The sequence below is a fragment of the Erigeron canadensis genome, chromosome 3 (genome assembly GCF_010389155.1).
Source record: "Erigeron canadensis isolate Cc75 chromosome 3, C_canadensis_v1, whole genome shotgun sequence".
NCBI lineage: Eukaryota > Viridiplantae > Streptophyta > Magnoliopsida > Asterales > Asteraceae > Erigeron > Erigeron canadensis.
The window spans coordinates 38,926,422-38,945,839 of record NC_057763.1 but is presented as its reverse complement, the minus strand read 5'-3'; the positions used below and the strand labels follow the sequence as shown (position 1 = coordinate 38,945,839).

At 32.5% G+C, this 19,418-nt stretch overlaps 3 protein-coding genes across 3 annotated transcripts; 1 reads left to right on the top strand and 2 right to left on the bottom strand.

Annotated features, from left to right (window-relative positions):
• The first annotated feature begins 5,508 nt into the window (after positions 1-5,508).
• LOC122593592 (small polypeptide DEVIL 14) lies at positions 5,509-5,934 on the top strand. The gene has a single exon (XM_043766022.1). The coding sequence runs from the start codon at positions 5,617-5,619 to the stop codon at positions 5,755-5,757; it is 141 nt and encodes a 46-aa protein (XP_043621957.1). The 5' UTR covers positions 5,509-5,616; the 3' UTR covers positions 5,758-5,934.
• A 4,134-nt stretch (positions 5,935-10,068) lies between these two features.
• On the bottom strand, positions 10,069-12,695 carry LOC122593713. Its single transcript, XM_043766160.1, has 6 exons — positions 12,620-12,695; positions 11,954-12,127; positions 11,726-11,842; positions 11,477-11,644; positions 11,123-11,169; positions 10,069-11,044 (listed from the first exon to the last, which is right to left on the bottom strand). The coding sequence occupies exons 1-6, from the start codon at positions 12,686-12,688 to the stop codon at positions 10,321-10,323; spliced, it is 1,299 nt and encodes a 432-aa protein (XP_043622095.1). The 5' UTR covers positions 12,689-12,695; the 3' UTR covers positions 10,069-10,320.
• Positions 12,696-14,312: 1,617 nt separating this feature from the next.
• Positions 14,313-18,908, bottom strand: LOC122593889 (ERC protein 2-like). The gene is made up of 12 exons (XM_043766341.1): positions 18,777-18,908; positions 18,438-18,572; positions 17,760-17,870; positions 17,489-17,635; positions 17,212-17,319; positions 16,945-17,049; positions 16,557-16,697; positions 16,241-16,414; positions 15,555-15,671; positions 15,291-15,470; positions 15,170-15,216; positions 14,313-15,082 (listed from the first exon to the last, which is right to left on the bottom strand). The coding sequence occupies exons 2-12, from the start codon at positions 18,564-18,566 to the stop codon at positions 14,968-14,970; spliced, it is 1,374 nt and encodes a 457-aa protein (XP_043622276.1). The 5' UTR covers positions 18,567-18,572; positions 18,777-18,908; the 3' UTR covers positions 14,313-14,967.
• Positions 18,909-19,418: the final 510 nt, after the last annotated feature.

Here is a 19,418-nt window from a genome sequence, read left to right as displayed (position 1 = left end):
AACATTCGGTTGGTATTCGACATTAGGGAAACCTCACCATATAATGGTGAAGCTTTACACGTACCCTAGACAACGAGATTTTGACCATGGACCATTACGATTTACAAGTATTCGGAGGAAAAAACCCCAAAACTTGTTAACCCTAAAGATCGAACTCAAGACCTTAGATAAAACATGGGATGCCTATGACCAGTTAGACTAGTCATCATTGACAATACTTTTGTTTTTAATTCAACTTATTCTGCTCTTGTGGATTGTATTAATTACTACGTATTACTCACTTGTTTTCATGTGAAGGGAAAATCAATCACGTACTTGTTTAGTATACGGGAAATGCTAAATACAACCCTAAGGGCTGTATTTAACATGCATAAAAACACTTGTATCTTCCATATTAAAAGCCCATCCCCTGATTTTCATGATAAATGTACAAATAATTTATACACCTGGGCTGTATTTAACAAACCTCTTAGCATATTAAGATTAAAATTAATTACTAGTGTATATAATTGTCAAGACAGAATACTCAAACGACAAAAAATAGCTATTTTGACATCACACTATTGATGTTTGTCATCATAGTACAAGTTTATGATATAACGTAACGTTTTTTGTTTTGTTTTGTTTTTTTCTTCTTCTTGTTTTTAATAATTTTTTGAGGTACCAAGTAATATCATGCTAGTTAGGTTAACATTGAGCTTGAAAATATTTATGGGTTTCACCTAATCTCTTCCATGTCAAAATAGAGGACACCTTTAATATATACTGAGTATATTCTTAATATATTTTATACTCTTCACACCTACCAAATACACAATATACTGGCATACTGCACATCTATTGTTTAAAACACTCATATATATCCTTTCTTGAATTGTTTAGACTTTGTAAAATTATTTATGACATAAATTTCACTCATTTTTCTTAATTATTTGTCTAACAATAAAATAATGACATTAACAAAATTAGTACAAATAACTGAATAAGTGACAAAATAAGTTTAGATAAAATGGATAACAAGATTATGTTATTTGGCTGACAACTAAATCATGACACCTACAATATAGTTTTCTTCAGCTTGATAATTTAGACATCAATCATTAGTCAATATATCATGCTATTTTGTGCTTGTAATGTTTGTGGTCATGTGATTCATGTCACCCTTGGACATGGTTATGTACTTATGGTACGATTAGTCTGACAACCTAAACAATTATCCACGGGCCAAACTAACTGGACCACATATTGGGCTATGTAGGTTCGTGCCAATTTGTCAATAGGCTAAAAGCATAACCAGTCTACAAGTTTCTTAAAGTAAGTAAGAATTATACAAGTGACCACTGAAATTTCATCAAGTTTCTAGTGGACAATAAAGGCCCGGCTAGTGGCTGTCATGGACTCATGGCAAAACTACATTCCCTCTATCCATATTACTTTATTAGGTACCCATTTTATTATTCTTAGATGTTTTTACATGTTCGTTCATTAATTTAGTGAATGGAAAAAATAAATCGTGTTCGTGTTCGTGTAAGGCAAACCTTTTAAAATATACCATTCTTAGGTTTTGTAAGGCCAAAAAGAAAGAAGAAAAAAAGTGAAAAACATTTCACTGGAAATTAAAAAGATATCGTTTGAAAAACAAACAGATGTCGATCCGGTCAAAATGAGCATACATATACAGAATTTGAAAATTGAATAGGTATACTGGACAATAAAACAATACATTACGCAATTGTTAAACTCTTTGTTCTATTATTTGATTAAAGCGTGTCTTTAAGTTTGCTTGTATATTTTGCTTAGGTTAATTTGCATACAAGTCGAGACTATATCAAATAATTTAAACTGCCTAGGATAGTAGGATCAAACGTACTTAAGGTAGTTCATGTAGAACAACCAAGTTTGAAACATGTAATGAGTGAGTGAAGGTCTAGATTATATAAAGACTGGAGTCAAGTGTGTGAAAATGTATTCAGCTATGATATCCAAAGTTTGTAGCATGTATATTTAACTTAAATAGATTCTATTGTATGTACGGATGTACCTAGTTAACAAATATTTGTATTTTGTGGTGTTTTTTGCTAATTTACAGTGACATTTAATTTATATAATTAGTTGTCACATGACACCCATATAAGTGGTTGAGTACCTGCCTTACAAGCAGGAGGTCTTGGGTTCAAGACTTGGGAAGTACATAAGAAGTCTTTCTATGAAGGCTTGGCTTGGGTATACCCAGGTTCAAGTCTGAGGAGGCAGGGTTTATCCCTATTGATTGTCGTGCCTTCGGGCGGATTAGTAGGGAGTTTTCCCCATCAGGTATTTGAAATAAACATTTCTACTTCGAGGGAAGGGTACCCGGTTAAGACAACATATGTTAGATCTTCCGTTGTCGAATCACGACACGAAGTTCCAAAACGAAATTCACCTTTAAAAAAAAAAAAACATGACACCCATATAAGTTTTCATACTAGTAAAAGTACCCGTGAAAAATACAATAAGTAGGTTTTAAAGGTCAATACTCACGATTATATGGTTCCAAATAATTATATATGTGTAATTAAGTGCTCTTATCGATCCTTGAAATTGAAGTGCTTCATGGAGCATTTAATTAGGTTAACCCGGGGTGAGGCCTTCTATAAAAACGTATTATGTCATGTGGCGTCATGTCATATATATATATATATATATATAGAAGGATACCCTCTAAAAACTATTTTGACAAACACCCTTAAAATTCAAATTGTTAGTCCCTGGGATGCAAAACCTGGGTTGGACCAAATATATTGAGTCCGGGTCGAGAAACCCGAAATTACTAGTTTCATAATTTATTTATTTTTATTCCAAAAACTACTTTGACAAACACTCCTAAAATATGTCTATTTTAAAAAAAAATTCCATGTAAACGACAACCTTTGTCCTAAAAGATAGATATAGAAATTCAAGGAAAATCGGTCAAAGCAGGTTGCTTCAATTCTTCTATCGAGAAAAACCAGCTCATAAACTCTGCCTTGTAAAAAGACTGCACCAATTCCTTACCACAAAAAGAAAAGGACGAATGCTCATGTAACTGTACGTGCATCATATATATCAATCATCTACGTACATACATTATTTGTAAAAATAAAAATAAAACACAAACCAAAACCAAAAGGAACTATATAGCTTGTTGGACAAATAAAAATAATTGTCATTTTCTAACATCTATTGTCGATAAGGTTATGATGATATTTGTAAGGCCATGCTTCACTAACAACACCAGGACAAGGTTTTGGCATGTGGGATGGAACCCCATTATGATCATCTAAACCCGACACACGGAATCTTGAACTAACCAACATCTTGCCCGGCCAGTTAATTTCAATTCGAATACATACATTTGAAACACTATAATTAAGTTTAATGAATTAAAAAAGAGACTATCAAGTAGCTAGTATAAACTACAGAATTAAGGCGGTGATCACCATCAATTTCGTTTAAGTTTATAAGCTTTTACCGGCCTAATTAATTAGAACCCAACCCAATGAACGACGGAAGCTTTTACTCGCCATTCTCTCACGTTATGGACTACCAATTCAGCGCGCGCGACATCATTTCTCACTTATAGAATTTCACAAATTCTAAAAAAAAAAAGACAGCTATATTTTTTTTAAAAAAAAGAGCAGCAAGTGGGTCCCACAAATTCTCACGTTCTGAAGAGGAAGAATTTGGCTTCAGAACGTGACAATTAGTCAATAAGGATTCTAGAACGTGAGAATTTGGCTCCAAAATTTGTTTGTTGACGACACTGAACTTAGATAAGAATAATTACTTACGGGTTAAAAGGTCATTTATAAGTTAATTTTAATTACATGGGATAGGTTATAATTAGTTGATACCATGCATACATGGGGGAGACATATATATACATATATATGGTAGGGCAAGGTGAATTGCAAGTTGTACCTAATTTTGAGCTCTATGTTTGCTGGGGCATGATGACAAATTGTCTAATAATGTTCATATCCAAAGCGTGTAACTATACTTCAACAACTCTGAGAGCCACAGATACGTACACCTAAAATAAACAGTATAAAACAAACAACATGTTAATACATGTTTGGCCGGCCAATCTGTGCACCTTTATATTTATATATCTATTACAAATTGACAAAGAAACAAAACAACAAAGACAAAACTTAGAATTTTAATATATACATACGGTGACTTAATTGGCAAACATTGTATGGACATTACCATTATATTTGGTCTACTTCATATAAGCTTAATTATAAAGAAATTGCTTTACAATGTCAAACTAACCAAAGAAAGAAATTAATGAGTCATTATTATGTTTCTCAAGTTTTCATTTATGAATAAACGGTTATCATTTTATCGAATTTTCTATGGAAAAAGTTGGGGATGTAGTTGTCATGTACCTAAGTTAGGTATAAAACTCCTCACTTATGAACTTTAATATATATTTTGAATAAATAATTGAGCCTCATGTTTTTTATGGATTAAAAAAACACATGTGAGGGGTTCCATATCTAAACTAGATACATAATAGCCACATACTCGATCCCATCCCGGCCTCATATTTTATTATGTGGAGCCTAGTATATATAAACTTCCTCAAGTTTATATATTTGTGTAAACTTATAAAAAGTAAGTACTTCATAAAAAAAATATATATATGGGATGACCCGAAGGCTATAGATTTGTTAAAAGCCCATAGCACTCCTTATGCAAGCTAGCTTAGAAAATATGATTGTATAAATAACAACCTTTAAAAAAAGATAATAGGTGGAGTTTTAAGGTGCACAACCAATAATTTTTTTTTTCCATGGACAACACGATCTGGCACGGTTCATACATACAACTATAACAACACAACACCATTTCCCCTTGATTTATATTTCAAATTAAATGTGCATTGCATATATATTTTCAATATTTTAGATAGATTTCTGCATTTATAAGAAGGTTTTCACAAAAACACACATGAGTGTACTTCCCTACCTCTTGGCCTCTTACACATCAATCAATATATATATTAAGTAAAATAAAACACGGTTTGTTTGACTCTTTGACCAATCATTCATGTTTGACACACCATGTGCTAACTAAACATGCATGTATGTTTATGATTATCTTATCAAGTCATTTTTCAAGACATGAATGGCCCCCCATTTGACCATGCATAGTTAGGATATATGGAAGGTTGATGACATGTCATCAATATGTCATTATATATTTTTTTCTTCTATGTGCCATTGGTTCAAGGAGACAATCAAGCAGTTCTACCCTTATCCTATGGTCCCCAATAAATAGAAGAATTAGAAAAGATGGGACGCAAATATACCACATACTAATATGTATCACTTTGTATAATGCAATAATGACTCAATCTAGAACAACAATGCTTATATGTCATGTACATTTTGTACTAAAAGTTGTAAATGTCTTTAAGAATGTTGTTTTCCATTCTAGGAGGAAGTTGCTTTAGTTAGGCCTATATATAGAGAAACATTTCAACTACATATGTATAACACAACAATTTCATTATATACAAGTACTCTTTTTCATTCAAATCTTTCTACAAGCTAGCTAGTTGTTCGATCTCTTATATATAGAATTCTAATGGCAATGGCAAGTTCAGCAGCCTTCAAGTTATTGAAGCAACGGTCACTCGTGAGATGTTCGAAGCAAATTCGGGAACAAAAGGCACGGCTTTATATTATATGGAGGTGTACCAAGTTTCTTATTTGCTCCCACGATTAGTTAAGATCGAAGTGGCTCAAAATGTAATGGTAATTAATTAGTTCTAGGAAGGCGTATGCTTTAGATTTTTTTTTTACTGATTAATTTTTGTATGTATATAGAAAGAAATTATACTATCTTGTAAAGTAAGTGCATGGTTTATGTATTATAATGATGAGAAACTAAACTTTGAAGAAATTACTTGTTCAGTCGTCACAACTTAATTATTGACAATTTAGAAAAGGGAGGGATAAATCTACAAGAGGTTTTTGTCATCTAACAATGCACGTTTTATATAGTTGTACACTGTACATTTGTTGTAGATGACAAAAATTTGACGTAGATATATTATTTCCCTTTGGAAAAGGAAAAGAAAAAACTGATCATAGATTAATCGAAGCACAAGAGACTCACAAAGGTATGATTTTTGAATAACAGGTCCTGGGTTCGATCTTGGTCTGTGGCCTTGTGGGGTGGAGAATGACTACTGCAAAAAAGGCACACGGGCCATCCATAATTAATTACTACACACTTTATATTTTCAAAATAAGACTCAAAAACGTGATAAACATTTTCTTTTAGTATAATCAAGTCCCACTATACATTAAGTGTTGATGATTAATTAAGTCCTTCATTATCCATAAACTTGCATAAAGAGATTGACTTGAACTCCAATGCTAAGTCAAGTACAAGCTAAGCTAAAGTGTTTCCAACCAAAGTCACAACGACCAAATTATTCATATACTATACGTACTTTGACTACTTATTGCAACTCCTCGAATCTTGGGTCATCAGGAAACGGTTCGAAAATGGTCATAATATATATCAATTTAGCCATATATGTATATCTAAGTAAAAGGCTTATCCATCTTGGGTAACCAAATTACCAAAATATATAGGGATAAGTATCCTGGAATGTAACAAACTTTGGACGAATGTCTAAAAAATGTTTATTGTATGTAAGAAAACATACGTGACAACCATATAGAGGTGTCACTTGTCTGATCTCAATTGGTTAAATACATTTTCTTACATACAATAAACATTATTTTGGAGTTGTTTACATACAATACACACAACTTTAGTTATTTCTATTATAGACATTCGTTCAAAGTTTGTTATATTTCAAAATACTTATCCCAAATATATATATCTCATGTTTTACTATATTCATCAGTGTTGAGGTATATGGGTATAATCCTAACATACGTATATTTTTTTTTTGTGTGTGTGTGATTTGCAATTGCAAAATTTTAAAAATAAAAGCTTGTTATTTTAGGACATTTTGAAAAGAAACAATTTTATGGTACTAATGACTGCATATCTAGTCAACAAATTTGGATCTGCAACTCTTGATGTTAGAATGTTAATTGTCAATGCATTCACATGAAAACATGATCCATGTATGGCCATATAAAGGGTGGGGCAAAGGTCATTTGCATGTTGGTTTCGAGTTGTACCTAATTCAAAATTGATGGCACATGTGACAAAGGGAATACAAATTCTTTACTTCATACCCACAATGTGCAAAAAAAATCTGTCCTTGTTCATAACTAAATCACACATACACAAAGATCTGTATTTTATGTGGGTTATGTAAATATTTCCACATATATACATGCTTGACCAATCATTGATGTGAACATATATACCATATTTCTGTTGTTGGTACATCCATGCATGCATGTCATTAGTCATTAATGTCAATGGTCATCTTATCTATCCCTTCGATCTGAAGATAGGGGATGAACCTCTAGAATATATAGAACTATTTAATATGTATATTGAGGGCATATGATTTTTTTTTTTAACTACAATATATTACTCCGTATAAATAGAAAGCATTTAGCAAAAACATTAGATGTCAAATATAAATTATGATTACAATTGCAATATATCTAAGATACTCAAAAAAATGCAACAAAATCCTAAACACATTTTGAAACTTAAAGCAAATAATACAAAAAAGGTCAAAAGACTCGTATCAATTATTCAATTATGAACAAAATTATTCAACATATGTACTAATGACACATATAACGTAATTTAATGTATCAAATATAAATAGGAATGAATAGAAAAGGAAGCAACTTAGCCAAGTCTGTGACTATATAAAACAACTACATGTGTCCCCATTCAAAATTACTACGCAGAATTTTTTTGAAATGTAACGCGAGTCCATGGACCCATATATGTCAGGGCCTGGATTGAACCACCCTGACAATAATATCCCTAATACGCCATGCACCTATCATAGTTAAAGTTGTGATGGTACTGGCTTTTTTTTTTTTTTTTTTGGAATGGCTGTGATGGTATTAGCTGGTAATTAGAGTTCATATCTGATATCTGGTCATCTAAGTGTGTTGTATAACAAGAAACAGCAATGTTGGTTGCTTGACCAACCATTTGATCATTCATGTTAGATCACCATGTCCATGTGCCATTGGGATGTTTGTGAACATCTTCTCCAGTTGTTTCTCAAAGACATAGATGGACCCTTTTGACAACTAAATTAGAAAGTTTGCTGACATGTCATTTTAGAAAGAGTTTGGCCATGATCAGCCCAATTAAGGAGACATGCCAGTAGTTTAGCCCTTATCCTTGTTCTAAAGGGGTGGGGGCTATGCAAATAAACCACATACTAAAATCTATCATGTTCCCAGATCTAGAAAACACTATCATAAAAGCCATTAAAATACTATGTTCGGTACCTTGTAGATGCTTAATTTCCACAACTTCCCTGGTATCAACTTCTACATTGTAGCTTCATAATTATCAACTATCGGGCATCGGCACATTAGTACAGGAGACTAGTTAAATGTTTATAACAAATCCGGGACCATAAAGCACAGATATGTATCATATGCAGGCGAGTAATGTTTCTTATTTACTTAAACGATAAATAATACCAAGTGTTTCAAATGCACCCAATAGCTTTATACTAGATTATAGACCCGTGTCCAACACTGAACACGAGCTTATGATATTATCAATATTAGTTCTTCATACATTTAAGTCATAAAACTTATAATTTTAAAGATATATTTTGCAAGTAATAGTACAATAATCACAAGTTCGTCACTGTCATTATTAGTTGAGACATATTGTTGGAATTGTTTGCCGTAGTCATTTTCTATTATAGAATTTTTTTAAAGCAGTTGCACCAATAATGTAATATTATTATAATAGATAATTAAAAATTAATATATAAACATACTTATGATCTCGTACTTGACATTCAAGTAGACGTTTTTAATTATGATGTGGGGCCATAACACAGAGAAGTTTATTTCAATCACTTTTTCTATGATAATTTAAATAACAATTAGGATTGTTTTCCTATTCTTTGATAACAATTAGGACTCTTGATTTGAGTGATAATAGTAACTTTAAACATTAATACACAAAACTAATATATAAAAAAAGAAAATTTTGTACCTTTTTGATTAAGAGATAGAATGAATTTTTAATGGGGTTCATATTAGTTTGAATTTATCATTCAACTAACCCTCTATTGTAAATCGTGTTTTGTTTTGTGATCGTCTCATGTTCTGTGATTCCTATAGGTATCAATTTATAATATTTTCTTATAAGAAATATTTATCTTTAGTCATGTAGTCGACATTGATATTTATATGTGTAAATCTATATTTTAATTTTATATAATAATAAGTCAAGAAAAGTCAAAATTGAAATCTTGAGAAAGTCAAGAGATGTGATTACACGGATTGTTTATAGCATTTTAAAGATAAGATAAATTATTAAATATATAAATTTAAATGTAAAAATGTAAGTAAAAACAAATTTAAAAGAATTTACAACATTAAACACATATATTATATTTCATCTTTTGAAATAATTTTTTTACATAATATTTCATATGTTAAAACTGTTTTAACTAATTAAATGATTGATTTTTTTAAAAATCCTTTTCAAGTTGATGGCTAAATCAATTATAAATTAAGTATTAAGGGTTAAAAAGTGTAAATTATTGATGGAAAACCAAAAAGTGTAAATTAATGAGACTTTTTCGATAAATACTAATATAATAATATATTTGGATAATAATTATTAGAAATTTTAATTTATAATTAAATTCAATGATGACATAAGCGAAAGTCAATTTTATAAAATTAAGCGATTTGATTGGTTAATAAGTCATTAGTTCAACTGTTTTCTAGTATATATTAAGATGTAACTTTTAGCAGTTGTATAATTAGAAATTGATTTGTCTCGAGCATTTACTTTTCATTTTTTCCTGGCGCAAACTTATTTTTCATATTGATCCCCACATAGCCACATACATATAAGTCATGTGTAGCATCGAGACGATTTCCAAATACTGGCATACTGTACAGCAGAAGTGGCATATTAGCTTATACATAATCATGATACCGTAAAGCTTCAAAAAGCTCTTTTTAGTTCAAAAAGAAATATTTGAAATTTTGTCAGCACCACCATTCTTTGACTCCAAAACAGAGAAACAGAATTTAAAACCCTAAAGGATAAGCATCATAGTCACTTACAGAACTATCTTTTATGATCCGCATCAGGCTTCGTTTTCTCGGAACATTTAGCGAACAGTTAATTTCCATGCGGATTGCCTTCTACATTCACGTTCTTGATATTATTATAGGAGAAATGATTTCCATACAGTTTGCCTCTTATCTTCACTTTCTTGATACTGTTAGCAGACACTTGATTTCCACACAGTTTGCTTTTAATCTTCAGTTTCTTGATACGTTTCGTAGACTTTCGATTTCCATGCAGTTTACCTTTTATCTTCACTTTGTTATCAGTTTTAGACATCTGGCTTTCTTGCAGTTTCTTTATAACCTTCACTTTCTTGTTACTTTTAGCAAACATTCCATTGCCCTGCAGTTTGCATTTTATCTTTACTTTCTTGATACGTGTAGCAAGCGTCTGATTTTCTTGCAGTTTCTTTGCTTTCCTAGTAGCTGCATTTCCTAAGTTTTTACCTAAATCACAGCTTTTGATGTCACATGCGTTGAGAACCGCCTTCTTAGAGATCAATGACCTTGATTCTCCAAATTTTATCTGTTCACCTTTGTCAGAGGGAACATGGTCATCAGTGATCCCACCTAGTCCCAAACATGAGCTCGTTTTATTAGGCAGATCAGAATTAGCTTGCTCAGGCTGTGGCTGGCCAGGTATCACAGGAGATCTTAGAGATGGGTTAGTAGATGCTAAGATAAGTGATGTTTGGCTAGTTCCATCTGGCAGAATCGCCTGGTCCAGCTCCTCTTTTAGCAGTTTCACATGCTGACATTTATCAGATATCTCTCCGCTGCAAAAATCAAGTAAGATTATGTATAACAAGGGATTAAAGCCTACCCTGGCCGTTCATGTGGATGCAACAACTTACAGTAACATAGAGACAACATGGCCACGACCCATAAGGAACTCCTGCAACTGCAACGAGAAATACAAAATAATCCAGAATGTGGATCAATTCTCTTCTTGTGATAAAAGTTGAAACCAGTACTTGCATTAGAAAGGTATTTGACACGGCATTTTCAAAGTGATTGGATGTGCTTCTGCTATTAGACCCGTGATAATCAATGGTTGAATCAAATCGATTATTTGACGCCTAGATAATTAGATTATCAATTTCACCATACCCAAACACACAACCTGATTATCAGCAACTTGAAAACACAATAGTCGGATGAATACTTTCAATACGCAATCCCAAACACCCTGTATGTTACATTACTACCTTAGAAATTCTGACTGCTTCTTGATTCAGTCTCTTGGACTCTTCTTCCACCGTTTTCATCTGGAATTCTTCATAAGCAAGTGCTGCTTCACTTTCTTCCTTTCTTTTGTTTGCCAACTCCCTTATCATTATAGCTGAAGTCAATCGCTGCTCCAGGAAAGTACGCATCTAATGAAAAATTATATCATTAGTTAGAACACAATGACCTTAATGCAAGTTCTGATCAACATTTATCAACATTAGTATTACCTCATCAAGAAGTGCAAGAGATGTATCTCCTGTCTCCAATGAAGTTTGAACTTGAAGCTCAAAGACCTCCATTTTAGTAGCTAAAATCTCCTTTTGTCCATAAGCTTCTCTCACAAGCTGCAGAGAACGGAAACAGGTAAACGCTTTAATAAATTAGCTACCAACTTCAAAAAACCTCCAACAGGTGCAACTTAATCATTAAAACAACTTTCGTAGGTCGATAGGTACCATTTCATTTGTCATCTTTACTTGCTGCTGCGCTTCTTGAAGTTCATGCACCTTTGAAATAATATCTGAACATCTCCGAGAAGCTTCTTCGTTTGCTTGTTCTGCTGCCTTCTCTACACGTTCCACTTCTCTCATTAGGCTAATCACAGAATCCATTGCTGAGTCCACTGTTTTCTGCAAATTTAAATGGACTTCTAAAATTTTCTTACGGGTACCACCCCTGCATTTAAAGATTCAGTAAACTAATAGGGAAAAACCACATCCAATAATTTAAGAACCGGTTCAACTAGTAATCGTTCAGGGGGACCGGTGAGTCAATAAAAAAAAGTGACACCTAACCCTTTCTAACACCAATCGCCGTCATCATGAGTCGTGACCCCTAGTTGTTGGTAGCGAGATTTATCTAAAACTAATTTGTTTTATATATAAAAAAAAAATAAGAGGGACAAGAAATCCACACATATTTACATTTTTTTCACCATGCTGCTAAAACCCTCTAATGTTTCAAACTACGTACCTAAAAATCATTTGGCATTTATCCGAACACTATGCTATTCTACTCATACATAAAGCATAACAAAGAAAGAAAGACGTCATCTTTTTTAAGATTAAAGCATCGCTCACTTCCTACCCAGTAGTGATACAACATGAATAAAAACGAAATACCTTTTTAATTTGAACATCTTGAATGGAAGAGTCTAGAACACGTTCCGTACAGTCTGAAGTGATGATCATGTTCTTCTTCTTATTTATACTCGTATTATTTTTTGCAGAAGTAGAATGGTTAGCAATTTGATTGATATATATTTCGTAAAGTAAAAACGCTTTTTTAAAGGTAAAAGTAAGTTATTTTACTTACTACTCGTAGTAAAGTATTGTCTTCTACCGTTGGCGGTACCAAAAGGTAGACAATTTTACTATTTTTAAAATTTGGAAAATGATTAATCAAATTAACTCATATACTTAAAAATCAACCTAAGGATTCCACTAATCTCTTTCTTAATATTGCCCCCTAATATTTTCACATGTCATCGTCTTACTATTAGGCATATCTTTATGCACACCAATTAGGTTATTTATCATTATCCTTAAAATTTTGTTCCTTTTTGATTTTTTTTCCTTTTTTCAGAGAAAAAAATGTTAACATGTTAATTTCCTCGATATCGCAATCGTATTGGAAATGACCGCAAAATTATTCAGTCTTATATTAATTTTTTTTTTCTAAAGATTTTTTTTTATTTAAACGTTTAGAAAATAATACATATGTTTTGTGTAACACCCCAAATTTATGAAATTTTACAAAATTTAATCAGGTAATATTAATTTATAAAATGATAAATAATAATAAATATGGGATTTAGTTATATACACTTTTGAAATAGTACTTTGGATTAAAGTTGTTGCAAGGCAACGAAATCATAAATGAAAAAATAAATCTAAACCCATGGTGAATGAAATAAAATTCTTCTTAAGTTTGTGGGGTGATTTTAGTGACTTCATGTTTAAATTCCATACTAGTGTTTATAACTCTAATTGAATTGAAGGTCTTACTTTTGTTTTTGATACACTTGATTCGGCTACTTTAATATTGGTTGTAAAGTTTTGAGTAATATTGTGACGTTCATGATGTTATTGGCATCACTATTTAAAGAATAAATATTGGGATTACCCTCACAAATCTCATTATCTCAATGACATTGTAAACACATATTTTGGATGATGATGATGATGTTGTTAGTGTTTATATATAAAGAAATGTTTTGTAAGGTGTATAAGTCTATAACTAAGCATCAAGAATACTTCAGTCTTGGACTCTGGGTTACCGGCAGATCTAGACTTCTGGATATGCACTCTTTCAATTTGTATTTCAGTTTGTTGGCTCAATTCACTTTGGTCTTTTTGGTTTGTGGTCGCTGTTTGTTTCGGGTTAGAGTAGTGAATATAATATCAGGAAAAAGAAAACAAAACTCAAAACATTAACAGCAATGATAGTGATACTAAATAAGATTATTAGATGTTGCCATTTGGATGTCCTCTTGTGAGTAGCGAGTATAATGCTGACAACAACCTTGACCATACTAAGTCAACCTTGACCATACTAAGTCAGTTCAGATGGTTTTGAGTTGCCCCTTATTTACAAACACACATGCCACCCACAAATTATCTTATCCAGATTTTTCTCAAACCAGAGATTTTGCGGATGGTCATACCAAGGAATCATACCAGCGATTTTGCGGTTATGCCCTTATGTATGCAGTGATCATCTTAACAAGTAATTGATGATGACAAATATGTTTAAGGGCATGACTATGCATTCAAAAGCTTTGCCATGCCGGTGAACCAAACTTATGTAGATTCATTGATTTGTATTTAGTATGGTTGGCTTATTCACTCTACTTGACTATTCTTGAGCAACCAACTAAATACCATTCACCTAAAATATAAACAAAATCTGAAAATGATAAGTTTGATGACCATACGTACTAGAAGATTAAAAGATGTTACCAATAGCTGTCAATGTCATCAAAAGTATCCTCTGGGATCTCCTGCACATCCAATCCTTCTTGGTACAGTACCCCAGCCACTCATTTTTCTAAACTTCCTCTTTTTTCCTCTTGATTTCTTTCCATGATCTTTCGGCATAATGGATCTCAGAACTACCCTTTCGGCATTGGTTTCTGCAGTAACAACCAAATCCTTAGTTGCCATAGAACATCCGAAAACCGTGATGTCTGCAGCCGCAGGTTCATTAGTTATGTCAGTCTCAGATGAGCCATTCTTATTTCCTTCCATCTTCTCCGTATCCAAGACTGGGATCTCTGGTAACATCTCATTTCCCGGAAAATCTACAGATACTCGTTTTCCATTTTTTATTTGTTTTTGATTGGTAAGTGGAACATGTTCATCCACGCAATCTGAAAACACAGAGGAATTAGGTGGCTCGACCCAGTCCTTTTGGGTCTCAGTTAATTCATCCTTCTTGAGTTGTTGCTCATAACTTGGCATTATAGAAGCTAAGATGGATGATAGTTGGCTAGAGGAAAATAATCCACTCCACTTTGCATGACCTCTTGGTTAAGCAACTCTTTCAACGAATTCACATGCAGACATTTATCAGATATATCTTTTCTACACAAATAGAGTAAAGTTGGATAAGGTAAGATGTTTGAGTCTAAAGTCTAAACTGGTGAAGCTCAAACCAATTTTACAACTTACCGTAACATATCAACTACTTGGCGACGGTCTATGAGAAATTCCTGTAACTGTAACAAGAAAAAGACAAAATGGAGGTGGAACATAGATTAATGACATTAAACAAACGTACTAATAAAACTACCTTAGAAATCTTCTCTGCTTCTTGAGTTAGTCTCTCAGACTCTTCTACTACCTTTATCATTTGGCTTTCTTCATACGAAAGTGATTTCTGAGCCAATGATTCTTTTTCAAGCTTGGCCTTATCTGCTAACTCCTTTTCTTTTATAGCTGAAGCCAATCTCATTTCCAAGGCTTTACGAATCTAATGAAAGAAAGGTTGAATGTGATTATTAGCCCCAAACGCTTCAATGCAAGTAGCCATAAAACTTTGTTAACAAAAGTATACCTCGTCAAGAACTCCAAGAAGTTTACCTCCTTCATTCAACAGACCCGAGACACAAGATTGAAGATCCTTGACATCAGTAATTAAAATAGCCTTTTTTGCAGACACTCTTCTAGCAAGCTGCATAAGCTAAAGATAAGTGTTACCAGCCCACAAGAAAAGATAGTGTTATATCCTACTAAACTTCTACATAAAACCCATTTAAAAAGAAACCGATATACTGGAAAATATCCATACCCAAATACAAAGTCAAAACATTTACCCTTTCATTGTGAAACCCCTCCCCACGAACAATTCTAAAAATCCATTGTCCAAATACAGAGGACAGATAGATAATAATTGAACACTGTTCTCCAAAAATTTCTAGTGGTCTAACTGGATTGCTAATCACAGGGATATATCAGGTTTCAGATGTAACGGTCCTGCTCTATTATTGGATCCAGTTTGGAAATGCACTTGAAACGGGGGACTTTCATTAACCGGTTGAAGGATCTTTAGGAAAAGTAGAAAGACAAAATCTATCTGTGATCGGACTCCATAGAGATCACGCATTCATGTACACTAGACTAAATTTTTAAACTTAGTCAATGAGAACGAGGAGATTTGTATGTATCTTATTAGGTTGTTAAACAACATGTGAAGCATAGTGTGGATTAAAAACTATAATTATAGAAAGATTGATCGACAACCGTGTCATTTGTTTCCTTTGCATGCTGATGCGCCTGTTGAAGTTCATCCACCTTTGCAAGAATATCTAAGCCACTCCTAGCTGAATCTTCTTTCGCTTGTTCTGCAGTTTTTTCTTTACTTTCCACTTCCCTCATTAAGCTGATAACTAAATCTATTGTAGATGCCAAGGATTTCTGCATAAAATCAGATTATTATAAAACAAGCACCTAATGCTGCTCCTAACTCATGACCAAAAGCTACAATAGTATTACTGTATTAGTATAAAATATTCTATCAAAAAAAAAAAAAAAAACAACCAAATGTGCATAAGGTTACCTTATTATCTATAGCATCTTCAATGGTAGTATCAAGAAGTTTATATGAACTGGTGATTGTATTGTTAAATGTAGAATCATCCTCAGCCTCAGTATGATTAACCATTTCAAAATCAAAATCATTCTGATCCAAAATCACGGCCTGCACAAATCCATCCAATATATATCCAGAAACATAACATTCATCAATAAAGACTCTAAGCAATACAAATTAAACTGACTTACTGACATTGGACACAGTTTAACAAACCGTAAAATAACAGCCATGCACAATCTCGAATAGTATAAAGTAATCACCATAAGTAATCCCTAATCTCTAATAATATATCGAACAAAAGCTATGATGATACATAAACAGAACACCACAAAAAGTTTACAACATAGTTTACCTTGTTATTTGTAGCATCTTTAATAGTAGTATCAACAAGTTCACACCCCTTAATGATCGTATCGTTCAATGCCGAGTTGTCCTTAGAATGAGTAATGGTTTCAACCTCAAAAATCAATTTTATCACAAGTCATGTCAGCAGTTTCTATCTGAATTCATAAACAGAATTGCTCAATAATCTGTGTATTCAATAGAAGTTTGATATGACAGTGCAGAACCGTTCACCATATTGCAGGTATTGATTATAAGATGCTGGCAAAAGTAGTACCTTATCAAGAACTTTACTTCCTTTTTTCAATGCCCCTGTCATAGGAAATTCAAGTTCCTTATATTCAGTAGCTAAAGCTGCATTCTGGGCATACTCTTCTCCAGTAAGCTGTGGATACCAAAAGTATGTAAATAAAATCATATACATACAGACGCATACTTAAGAAGATCAAGAATCTTGTCTATTACTCTAAACTCAACAGATAACACAACTGAGGAAAATCCATACACATACACCAATCATCAAGAAAATATTTAAATGTTACAACATAGTTTACCTTGTTATTAGTAGCATCTTCAGTAGTAGTATCAGCGACTTCACACCTCCTAATAATTGTATCGTTCAATGCCGAATTATCATCAGGATGAGTAACCCTTTCAACCTCAAAATCATTATTATCACAAGTCATTTCAGCAGCTTCTATCTGAACACATAAACAGAATTGCTCAATATGCGTATTCAGTAAAAGTTTGAATTGACAGTGCACAACTGTTCACCTTATTGGAGGAATTGATAATATCATTATAAGTTGCTAGCAAAAGTAGTACCTTATCATGAGCTTTACTTCCATCTTTCAGCACATCCATCACGGGAAATTCTAGTTCCTTGTGTTCAGTAGCTAAAACTGGAGCGTTCTTTGCATACTCTTCTCCAGTATGCTGCAGAGACCAAAAATATGTATAAAAAATTCACATACATACCATGCAAACTTAAAAGATCATGGATCTGGTATATCCTTCTAAACTCAACAGATAATACAGCTCAGGAAATTCGACACACATACTGACGTACACCAAACATCATTGATTTTCAAGGAAATACCTAAATGTTATCAAACGCTGTACAGGTCATGGTCTAAAGGTCTAAAGTTTGTCAGTGTATGTCAAAATGACAATCCTTATGTATCATTTGGGGCTACTTGTGCAAACCGTCAAACATGAACATACACAAAATTTACGAAGAAAATGATATACATCAGTTTCACTTGTTTCCTTTGTAACTCTCTCTTTGCCTTCCACTTCTTTCATTAAGCGAATGACTAAATACCGTTTTTAAAGCCGAATTTTTTTTACATAATTTTATCAGAAAAATCACCTAAAGCAAGCCCTAATCGATCTATTACAATAAAAAAAAGCACATCAAACTAAGATATAGCTATCATTATCAGTAGTCTTCCGAATCAAACAAAAGCAACAAGTTTCACAATCATAAGCAGGATTATTTACCTTATCATCGTTAACATTGAAAATTTCACACAAACCGTCGATCTTATTGTTCAATGAAGGATCGTCATCCGGATAATGAACCATTTCAAAAGCAAAACAGTTTTCATCACAAGTCATGGCAGTTCCCATCTGTACCTGAATATAGACATATATGTGTGTGTATATATATATATAAATTTCTCCGTTACAGAGTATATATCTAATCACTTGAAATTATAGTAACAGCGTATATATATATAGTTTATATATTTATAAGTATATAAATAGTGATAATTAATTAATCAAGCAAATAATAAAGAAGCAGCAATCAAATGAGATTGGATTGGACCGGATGAATACCTAATTGCGTACGGATCGCCGGTCGATCAGTTTTCTGAACGTCAAGTTTGGCGCCAAGTGTTTTATGAAATGACGATGATATAAAAGACTCTGTAGCAGTATTTTAAAGATATAAAACCGTCTGCATTTCAAATTTCCTTATTTAGTTTTAAGAAAAAAAATTTGTACCATGTAAAGGACCGTTTAGATACTTTTCTTAAAAAAACAAAGGATCATTTAGATGGAACCTAAAGTAATCTCGAGTTAAAAGTCTATTTATATTTTAACCAAAAAATTTCTTGGTTATTCAAGAAATATCTAATCACTAGAAATATAACAAAAAATTTCTCCGTTCAAGTAGGAATTTTTTAATTTTGTTATAATTTTTGGGTTATTCAAGAAATATCATTGGTTGATTGAGAGAGAAAAAGCAGGGTTATTTACTTGTTGGTAAACATCATTTTCTGGATTGAGATTTTTTTAAAACTTAATATCAAGTTTACTAGTAACATTGATGATTTTAACAATCGAATTAAAATTAAAAGTTAATATTTAAAAAAGATTTTTGAATCCTGACTCTTAATTTTAATCCGATGGTTAAAATAATTATCTTTACTAGTAAAAAGTTGAAAACAACCTAAGGGATCCTCATCCCCATTTTCG

Excerpts from the sequence above, each read along its gene's own strand:
- LOC122593713 (XM_043766160.1), bottom strand. The coding sequence starts at position 12,688 with ATGATCATCACTTCAGACTGTACGGAACGTGTTCTAGACTCTTCCATT. Across the intron at positions 11,645-11,725 it reads CTCTTGCACTTCTTGATGAG|ATGCGTACTTTCCTGGAGCA; the intron begins GTAATACTAATG and ends ATTTTTCATTAG. Across the intron at positions 11,170-11,476 it reads AAGCAGTCAGAATTTCTAAG|TTGCAGGAGTTCCTTATGGG; the intron begins GTAGTAATGTAA and ends TTCTCGTTGCAG.
- LOC122593889 (XM_043766341.1), bottom strand. The coding sequence starts at position 18,566 with ATGGGAACTGCCATGACTTGTGATGAAAACTGTTTTGCTTTTGAAATG. Across the intron at positions 16,415-16,556 it reads AAGATGCTATAGATAATAAG|AAATCCTTGGCATCTACAAT; the intron begins GTAACCTTATGC and ends GATTTTATGCAG. Across the intron at positions 15,217-15,290 it reads AAGCAGAGAAGATTTCTAAG|TTACAGGAATTTCTCATAGA; the intron begins GTAGTTTTATTA and ends TTCTTGTTACAG.
- LOC122593592 (XM_043766022.1), top strand. The coding sequence starts at position 5,617 with ATGGCAATGGCAAGTTCAGCAGCCTTCAAGTTATTGAAGCAACGGTCA.